A 10,576-nucleotide genomic window follows, 5' to 3' on the forward strand; every position below is an offset into this window, starting at 1 on the left:
GATAGTATCAAATGTAAATTGTCTTTCAGTTTCTTGATAGTATCCTTTGATGCACAAAGTTTTTAATTTTTTGAGAGATTTTTGTTTAATCATATTTTATGTAATGCTTTACTCCCAAATAACATTGCCAGATAAGAAACCAGACAAAATATCAGAGACACAAAAAGAACAAGAATCTTTGAACAACACCATACAAAGCTGGTGAATGTCAACCTGTTAAACAGGTGCTCAGGGCAGAGCACCAGAGCAAAAGGGAAACTGCACCAGAATTCAGTTCCATCAAAAGTGCTCCTGGGTTATTTGCATTTTTGCCTTGAAACATGAATTATTTATACGGTCCCAAAGGGACAAAATGGAATTTTTGTTGGGCAGTTTACATACATAAGTTCTTGCACTTTTATTTTTTACTTAAAAAGATTTTATTTTTTAATTACAGTTAGAAAAGTTTTTAATAGTATTATCAAAAAAATTTTGATTAACATCCAGTTTCTGTGTTTCTTCTTTTCATTGTTTGGGCTTTTGGTATAATATCTAAGAATCCATTACCAAAACTAAGGTCATGAATATTTACCCCAATTATTTTTCTAAGAATTTTATAGTTTTACCTTCAACAGGTCATTGTTCCATTTTGAGTTAATCTTTATGTATGGTATGAGTCGTGGGTCCAGCTTCATTCATTTGCATGTGGATATCAACTTGTCCCGGCACTGTTTGTTGAAGAAACTGTTCTTTTCCCATTGAATGGTCTTGTCACCCTTGTCGAAAATCAATTGACCATGTATGTGAAGGTTTATTTCTAGACTTTCAATTCAATTCCATTAGTCTGTATGTCTATCTTTATGCCAGTACCACACTGTTCTGATTAAACTTGCTTTGGGGTAAGTTTTCAAAATTGGGAAATGTGAGTCCTCTAACATTACTTTTCCTTTTCAACATTTACCTAGTTGGGGTCCCTTAAATTCTACGTGAGTTTTTAGGATCAACTTGGGATTTTGATAGGGACTATGTTAAGTATGTAGATTTCTTTGGGGAGTTTTATCATTGTATTAAGTTTTTTAATCTATGAACATGGGATGCCACTAATTTAGGTCTTTAATTTCTTTTGGCACTGTTTTGTAGTTTTTAGTGTACAAGGCTTGCCTCTCTACTTAAATTTATTCCTAAGTAATTTACTCTTTTTCATGGTATTGTAAATGGAATGTTTCATGCTATTGTTATTTCCTTTTCAAATTGTGTATCATATGTGTATAGAAATGCAACTGGTTTTTTTGTGTTGATCTTTTATTTTGTAGTGTTGCTGAAATGGTTTATTAGCTCTAACAGTTACTTTGTAGATTCTTTAGGATCTATATAGAGATTTAATTATTTTGTGTAGAACTTCCACTACAGTGTTGAGTAGAAGAGGTAAACGTGGGCATACTTGTATTGTTCCTGATTTTAGGGGGAAGCTTTCAGTCTTTCACCATTGAATATGATATTAGCTATATATTCTGTTTGTATATTAGGATTCCATTGCATTCAATTTTTCTTTCATTTGATAGGCACATTTCAAATTATTACAAAAGTTCAGAGAGTTGTAAAACAAATATCCATTGTAAATTTTCTTCATTGTACCTAGAAAGAATTTTGGAAAGAGTGAATCAAAAATTGGAATCAGGTCACTTAAATTCACTAATGCCATTTTTTTGGGACAAAATTAGGCATGGAAACGAATCAAATAATTAATGGACTAATTTTTTTTTCATTGCTGTGATAAAATTTCCAGTTATTTTGACCTACCTGAGATTTGGCCAAGCAAGTTTGATACCCCTAATAGGACAATTTAGAGAAACAGTGGCAGTTTTGCAGAAATCTCATGAACAACATAGAATTACAGCTTCCAGTCCTGACCTGTGTTCCAGAAATGATTAGGAATTGCAGTTGTTTAGTTTGGAAAAAAATAGAATCAAAATATTTGTACTATTGGAGAGAAAATGGATAATGACTTTTTGTTTTGTTTTAATTTAGGGAGTCTTGGGTCAGATAGATGGGTTTGTTAGGCCCAATGTAAAGGAAGAAGTTTTGAACAATGAAGAGATATCAAAATAAGTAATGGACTGCCATTCACAGTGTGTCTAGTGAGACAACTCACTGCAGAATGGCAGGCAAAGGTGTTTAGGTGACCCCACATTAACATTCTGCCTTTCTACAGATAAGCCATAGACAAGGAACTCAACAATTCCTATAACTATAATCTAGTATAGAGAAACATACAACGTGAAAAATACCTGATGCTTTTCGCAGTCGGCAGTGACAACTTGCTCTGGGAAGCAAAGTCTGTAGCTGAAATCCATTGTCAGAATGGGGACTCACACAAATAAACTACATAAAAAGAGAGGAGAGAGTTCACCTCTTAACAGTGAGAGGAAAAAGAAAGAAGACAAAGAAATAGATTCAAAGTCTAGTTACTAAAGGACTATTTTAACCAAGAAAAGGAATAGGGACCTGTTTCATTTTGAAGTTTGAAGAAAACACATCTCTCCCATTTGGATCGCCTCGGGTCTTCTGAAAATCATTTTCTGAGTAGTTGTGAAGAATTGGCAGCACCATTACTACTAATTTTAAGCATCTAAATATAGAAAATAGGACTAGTCTATGGCCATACCACCCTGAACGCGCCCGATCTCATCTGATCTCGGAAGCTAAGCAGGGTCGGGCCTGGTTAGTAATTGGATGGGAGAAAATAGGACTAGAGGAGCCCAAAGCCAAGTCAGGTTTTAATCAGCTTCACAGAGACCACGCATCTCCAGGAACTGAGGCCTCAGTATGTGGTGCGGTTACTTTTGCTGCCAGCACTCCTCACCCTGTTCCCTGGGTTCCCGTTGACTTTATTTTCCTTTTTTGTTTTTCCTACATTGAGGTATCCATGGGGGAAGCGGTGCATGGGGAGAGGTAGCTGGTGACTTCCAACACCATGGAGATGGCTCTGGAGAGATCTTAGAAGCCAAGAAAGTAATAACTAATTTACATAATAAAAGCCACTCATTTCTTGAACACCATGTGCCACACCCTGTACTAGGTGCTGAGTATTTTTTGCGAACTCTTACACTACAGATGACCTCCTAGTAAATTTAAATAGGTTTCAGTGGGGTTTGGGCTCCAGACACTGGAGAGCCCAGGTAGGCTTCATTTTTAGGGAAGATTGTGCATCGGCATGACATAGTTTAGGCCTTACCCTGTGTTTCTACCTTCAGTGTAGATTAATTAACTAATATTTATTTTGTTAACTGCTAGATAACTTATTCCAGCAATTCATTCTAAGCATTGATGCTCTGTCAACTTCCTACCCCATCTGGTCCTAGCAGGAGGTGCATTCTCTTAATATCCTCCATTCTACCTATTTAACTCCCTAGCTAAATAAGACAAAAATATGTGACGTACTTCCCGCCCCCCAGCCTTCCTTACCTCTCTGATTAGCACATGTTAAGCCTAGATTCTGGGTGAGGTCCTTCAGAGACTGTGCAAAGGTCTCTTTTTAGCATTGAGTTCTGCTTGTTGGCAGCATGTCTGCCAAGAAAACCCTATTCCTGCAGTCTAGGAATTGCATCAAGATTTTCCTGTCGATTGAAAAGTGTTCTCTGTGCTTATCCTCCCATTTCTGTGCTAAGAAACCCTAACTCTTGGTATTTGGCTCTCTCAAATATCAAGTAATGTATTTCAAGTCTTCTTGTTAGCCTGTTATAGGTGTTTTCATTTCCCTGAGCAGCTCTCTTGCAGTAATTCAACATTTTTTATTCCCTAGGGAAAGGTTAACGATTGGATGCCGCCAGCTGGTTGAGATGGACTGTGCCATGCAGCAGTGCAATGCGTCTGTGTATATGGAGGCCAAGAACAGGGGATGGTGTGAAGACATGCTCAACTACGTAGCACCGAAGTCTGATTTGTAACTTACAAAGGAACATCATTTGTCTTCAAGAACAACAGAGTAGCTTCAATCTTTTGAGCCAAACCTAAGACTTGTAAGAAATGTTTTATTTGTATAAAAAGTGATTGCTTATTACTCACAGTCTTATTGAGGTTCTCTAAAAAGCCTAATGCATCCATCATGGGATATAAACTGTGGACTCAACTCTTCTGAAGTTGATAATACCTCCCTACCTCGACTCCTGATACTGAGCCAGTATGTTTAAGGAAAGGAGAGCCATCTTTTTCATCACCATGGGGCAGCGGCATCTGAGGAAGGCACGGCATGATGTTCACATCTCTCTCAACCCTGAGTACGTTACGTGATAGCAACACTTCCAAACTCCAAGAAAGGATTAGGACATGACCGTGAGCACCACAATCCACAATTGAAATCTTACCTAGGGCGCTTTTGTGATCAAAAGGACTTCTAGGTGGACCGGGTGAATATAATCCACATTCCTTCCACTTCCTCAGGCATCAAAGACAGAAGTTTTATGTCAGCTCCAACTTGCAATAAAGCCTTTCTTCTTCCCTCAGCTTTGTCACTGTTCAGTGCATCTCAAGAGGGAAGAGCAGGAGACCCTATGCTTAGTTTTGCCTTAGACATGAAGCAGCATGAATGTGTGGGGTCAGGTGGCAGTGACGACGTGTGCCATAGCTAAACCAAGTGTTTGACTTGTTTCTTATTTAGTGATACAGCGAGTTGGAAGTCCTTGTTTACTAGAGTATATTATGTTTTTGTTAATATATTAGGTTAAATGTAATTTGGTATTCTATTACAAATGCTAATTTATTTTTTTTAAATTATTAAGTTATTTTTAGTAAGATTTTACTTTTCATTTTACTTCCAAATTGTATTTCTGAACTGTGTACAGAGTGCGGTTACAAAAGCGCCCCTCTCCAATACAAGAACCTGCTCAGGACGCTCACTAGCAGCCTGTGCAGGACCCGCTGGGTTCTGTGTGTGTGTGCAAAGCCCCTCCACCAGGGGCTCAGCGTCTGCCTTGAACCAGGCGGAAGGAGACGCAGCTCTGCTCGCGGCCCCTTTCCGTGTCTTCCTGAGGAGTCGAGAAACCCCTTCTGACCAAAACAATTTTTTCCGGCTCATTATCCCTCAGCTGCTTCTGGTGACTACCACTGGGTTTTGGCTCTGGTTTGTTACTCCCCTTTACTATCTTTTTAATACATGCATTCTGGAACATTTCACTCCTGTTACCAGCTTACTTCCTCATATTTCACCCTTATTTATGTGGATTTTATTTTATTTTATTTTTTTTATTTACAGAGTGAGGGATAGACAGTGACAGATGGGAACGGAGAGAGATGAGAAGCATCAATCATCAGTTTTTCGTTGTGACACCTTAGCTGTTCATTGATTGCTCTCTCATATATGTGCCTTGACCACGGGCCTTCAGCAGACTGAGCAACCCTTTGCTCGAGCCAGCGACCTTGGGTTCAAGCTGGTGAGCTTTTTGCTCAAGCCAGATGAGCCCGCGCTCAAGCTGGTGACCTCGGGGTCTCGAACCTGGGTCCTTCTGCTTCCCAGTCCGACACTCTATCCACTGTGCCACCGCCTGGTCAGGCTGTGGATTTTATTTTAGTCTGTCTTTTCCTTTTTTTTTTTTTTTTGTATTTTTTTGTATTTTTCTGAAGCCAGAAACGGGAAGGCAGTCAGACAGACTCCCACATGCGCTGGACCAGGATCCACCCGGCATGCCCACCAAGGGGCGATGCTCTGCCCATCCGGGGCGTCGCTCTGTTGCGACCAGAGCCACTCTAGCGCCTGAGGCAGAGGCCACAGAGCCATCCTCAGCACCCGGGCCAACTTTGCTCCAATGGAGCCTCTGCTGCGGGAGGGAGGGGAAGAGAGAGAGAGAGATAGAGGAAGGAGAGGGGAAGGGGTAGAGAAGCAGATGGGCGCTTCTCCTGTGTGCCCTGGCCGGGAATTGAACCTGGGACTCCTGCATGCCAGGCCGACTCTCTACCACTGAGCCAACCGGCCAGGGCTATCTTTTACTTTTTGCATTAATTTATCAGGTTCAACATATATTTTATGATGTGAAGGTATTTTCTAACTATAGCCTTTTCTTTTGATTTAGAAACAGTCTTTAAATCTTTTTTAGTCTGTTTCTTTGAAATGTCAAGTTTTTCTCCTTTCTGTGTTGCCTCCTTTTCTAATCTTAAACGTTTATTTTATTATAACACTAAGTCTAGTAATCATTGTCACTGTGCACACTTACCACCATATTATTGACTATATTCCCCTTTATCTTTTTCATCCCCCACTCACCTTCTCTCCCTGGTAACTATCAATATGACATGTTTCTGAGTCTGCTTTTGTTTTTTTAGATCCCACATGTAAGTGAAACCTTACGGAATTTGGCTTTCTCTGACTTATTTTACTTGGCATATACCTCTAGGTCCATCCATGTTGTCACAAGAGACAAGATTTCATTTTTTTTTTTAATTTCTGAGTAATCCTCCATTTGCTTATTTTTGCTTTTGTTTACCTTGCTTGAAGGGACATATTCATAAAGATATTACTGAGGCTGGTGTCAAATAGTTTATTATGTTGTCTTCTAGGAGCTTTATGGTTGCAAGTCTTATTTTAGTCTTTAAAATCCATCTTAAGTTTATTCTTGTATATGGTGTAAGAAAGAGTACTAGTTTCATTTTTTTGCATCTATCTGTTCAGTTCTCCCAGCACTACTTTTTGAAGAGGCTGCCATATTTTCACTTTTTTTCACAGAGACAGAGAGTGAGTCAGAGAGGGAGGGATACATAGGGACAGACAGACAGGAACAGAGAGAGATGAGAAGCATCAATTGTAAGTTTTTTGTTGCGACACCTTAGTTGTTCATTGATTGCTTTCTCATATGTGCCTTGACCATGGGGCTACAGCAGACTGAGTAATCCCTTGCTCAAGCCAGCGACTTTGGGTCCAAGCTGGTGAGCCTTGCTCAAACCAGATGATCCCACACTAAAGCTGGCGACCTAGGGGTCTCGAACCTGAGTCCTCCGCATCCCAGCCCGATGCTCTATCACTGCGCCACCACCTGGTCAGGCCATATTTTCATTGTTTATTCTTGTTCCCTTTGTCATAGATTGACCACATAAGCAAGGGTTTATTTCTGGGCTATTTTGTTCCACTGATGTGTCTGTTTTTGCCCCAGTACCATATTGTTTTGATTACTGTAGCTTTGTAGTACAGTCTGAAATCAGGGAGTGTGGTACCTCTAGCTTTGTTCTTGCTCAAGAATTGTTTTGGCTATTTATGGGCTTTTGTGATTCCATAGAAATTTTAGGATTATTTGTTCTAGTTCTGAGAATGCCATTGGTATTTTGTAAGTGTTGCATTGCATCTGCAGATTGCTTTAGTACATTTGTTTTGATACAAGAATAATCAGATCCATAGAAGAGCAACTTCAGGTTTTAAAATCTACATTCTTCAGTATGTATGGCTATTATATTTTGAGCAGAAGCCATAAGTATGCCATGAACCAGAAGGAAAAGGGCTGTCTACTTAATGCCCTTGGCTTTGCTTTAGGAATTATTATTAGTGATAATTTCATGAGAACCACCCATGAAAATTACTCCATCAAAGTTTCTGGCACCCTTTACACTAGTCTTTTCCAACTTTTCCAGAAAACTATATAGAGCCTTTTAAGGCTGGCTTTTCATTGAGCATGCTTCTAAGATCCCTCCATGTTGTGTTATCAGTACTTCGGTTCTTCATTCCTGAGTAGTCTTCTATTGTGTGGATGGAATGTATTCATTTACCAGTCAGGATATTTCAGTTTTCAGCAATTATGAATAAAGCTATATTCATATAAAAGTTTCTCTGTGAACATGTTTTCATCGCACTTGGATAGTACCTAGCAACATGGTTGCTGTGTGGGCAAACGTTTTCTCAAAGTGACCTTAGTTTTCTAATCCCTCTAGCAATTTGAATTCCAGTTACTCTGCATCCTAACCAGAATTTGGTGGTACTCAGTTTTAATAGGTGTTTATGACATTTTGCTTTGTACATTTTCCTTGATTTATGATAGTAAGCCTCCTTTAATGTTCTTATTGGAAGCCATTTATCGTCTTTGAAGTGTGATTTCAAATCTTTTGACTATTTAAAAATTGGATTGTTTTATTGAATTTTGAGTTCTGGATTCAAATTCTTCATTAGATGTTTTCTTTCAAACCTGTACCTTTAAAGACATGGTACTTTTGGTTCAGTGGTTTTCAATCTTGTTACATTTGAGGACCAGTGAAAATAGAATTATTTCAGGGACCACTAAGGCACCAATCACTCTGAGCTTAAACTTAATTCAACTAAGATCATTGGGTCTATAATCTTCATAGAACATCAGGATGGTTATCTTTCAAGGACCTGGAGGAAATTTCTGGCAGACCGGTCCACAGACCAGTGATTAAAAAACACTGGTTTAGCCCTGACAGGATAACAGTTGGTTAGAGCATCGCTCTGAAGTGCTGAGATTGCCAGTTTGTCCCCAGTGAGGGCATATACAGGAACAGATTGATGTTCCTGTTCCCCCACTTGTCTCGCTGAAATCAATAAATTCAAAACAAAACCTGGTTTAGACAACACTAGCTTAATGCAGAAAGTAAATCTTATCCTGACTTGCAAGTAATGGATAGCTGGCTCTGGTAGATGCCCTCCATTAATATAGCAGACTTGTTATTACTATTATATTTTATTTATTCATTTCTAGAGAGAAAGGGCAGAGAAAGGGTGAGAGAGAGAGAAGCAGGAAGCATCAACTCCCATGTCCCTTGACCAGGCAAGCCCAGGGTTTCAAACCGCCGACCTCAGCATTCCACATGGACGCTTTATCCACTGCGCCACCACAGGTCAGGCCTAGCAGCCTTGTTCTTAAACTGCCAGTATTTCACTTATCTGTTAAGTTTCATTCTTATTCAAGTTTGGTATCCTGTGTGCTTTTTTCTAGGCTAAAATTATATTACTCCCTTATTCAAACATATGCCCTCTTTAAATTCTCTTCCCACAGATACCAACTCTATACATATCCAGTTTGATAACTGGGCTTTTGCTTCTCACTCATTCAACCTCTAAGCTTATTTTGATGGCCTGATGCATGTTAGGTTTAAAAATCCATGACATGCACATGAGTGTGTCCTTTGTAAACTATCTGTTACTCAATGTATCATTTAAAACTCGTAAATGGTTTTATTATGAAGGAAATTGGTGCTTCACGGTAATTCCTTTTTAACCTACAGATGATTTAATTATTTCCTTGATTTTGAAAAATTGAGTAAATTTGACATATAACATTATGTAGGTTTAAGGTACAGTGTGTTACTTTGATAATTTATATATTGCAATGATTGTGTGTAGTTATATTTATCATATTACATGTAGTACAATGTTGTCTGCACTCATCATCCTGTGTATTAGATCTTTATGGCTTATTTACTATTTGTTGCCAAGTTTGTACACCTAAATACTATCACTGTTACCCTGCCCTTCCCCAACCCCCTGCTAATCACCAACCACCACCATTTTACTTGTTTAGACTTCACATGTGCTATTATACACAGTGCTTGTCTTTCTGACTTCTCTTGCTAATATGTTCTCAAGGTCCATCCGTATTGTAGCAAATGGAAGGCTATCCTTCCTCATGGACGATTTAACTTTTTTAACAGGTCGTCTGTTTACAGATTTAAGATTCATATATCAGTATTTCCTTGCTTTTCTCTCTTTTACACCCAGTTCATTTACTTTGTATCTACTGGCTCAATCAGTGAAAGACTCCAGGTAGTTCTCTGAAACAGAGTAGGATACAAATAAATGCCTAATACTATAGAGACTGAGTTTTCTGTGATTCCTATTCCTCAAAAGGCAACTCTGGGGTTGCAAAAGTATCCTAGATGCCTTCTCCTTTGCCTACTTCAATTTTAAGAATTCTGAGGTTCAGAGAGATTATAGGTATTAAGCAAGGATTCTAGCATTATACCACATTCCCAAATTCATGGTTCCCACCCCATCCCCATTAAAGTATGATTATGTAAGAAATTCTAAAAGATGTTGATAAATGGCAAAGCATGTAAGCATGTATGACATACTAGAAGCCAAAAATCAAAACCCTACCTTGAGGGTCACAAAAAAACTCATGCCTGAGTTATAACCAATCGTTTTGTTAATTCAAACCTATTTTTAAGTTTTGCTGCTGCTTTAGGGATCTATTTAATGCATTATGACCAACAACATGAAAGTATAGTTATTATCAGTATTATTTCTAAATCAATCCCAAACCCATATTGTTAATATATCTATATCTATCTATCTATATAGATATAGATATACATAGATACTAAGGCTATGGGCTATGCCACATTTTCTCCTTCCCTCAAGAAAAAAAATGTGCTTTTTAAATGTAGATAAACAGTAAACAGTTGTCATTGAGGATTCCCTCGCTCTGCTTCCATGGAAGCTTCTTATATTCAAACATACTTAAACATTTTAGCAACTAAAATACTTGTTTGGCATCAGTGGTAATACAGGAAAACTTTGACCTAAAGTAATCTCACATATTATTTGCATATGTTACTTAGGAGGTGAGAATTTCAAGGATTTTACTGCTGAATCCCCAACTAAAAC

The 10,576-nt window shown here is 38.5% G+C and overlaps 1 protein-coding gene across 8 annotated transcripts in view; it reads left to right on the forward strand.

Annotated features, from left to right (window-relative positions):
- The window catches only part of SWT1 (SWT1 RNA endoribonuclease homolog), a 79,243-nt gene extending 69,242 nt beyond the window's left edge, over positions 1 to 10,001 (forward strand). For 5 of the 8 annotated variants that reach the window (XM_066261331.1, XM_066261335.1, XM_066261336.1 and 2 more), the window contains exon 19: positions 3,782 to 9,998. In XM_066261331.1, the coding sequence (XP_066117428.1) occupies positions 3,782 to 3,926 (145 nt within the window). In that variant the 3' untranslated portion in view covers positions 3,927 to 9,998. Of the gene's footprint in view, positions 1 to 3,781 lie in introns of all 8 variants that reach the window. The other 3 variants (XM_066261332.1, XM_066261333.1, XM_066261338.1) reach the window with 2 other exon arrangements.
- The last annotated feature ends 575 nt before the right edge of the window (positions 10,002 to 10,576 follow it).

The sequence above is a fragment of the Saccopteryx bilineata genome, chromosome 2, assembly GCF_036850765.1.
Source record: "Saccopteryx bilineata isolate mSacBil1 chromosome 2, mSacBil1_pri_phased_curated, whole genome shotgun sequence".
NCBI classification, from domain to species: Eukaryota; Metazoa; Chordata; class Mammalia; order Chiroptera; family Emballonuridae; genus Saccopteryx; species Saccopteryx bilineata.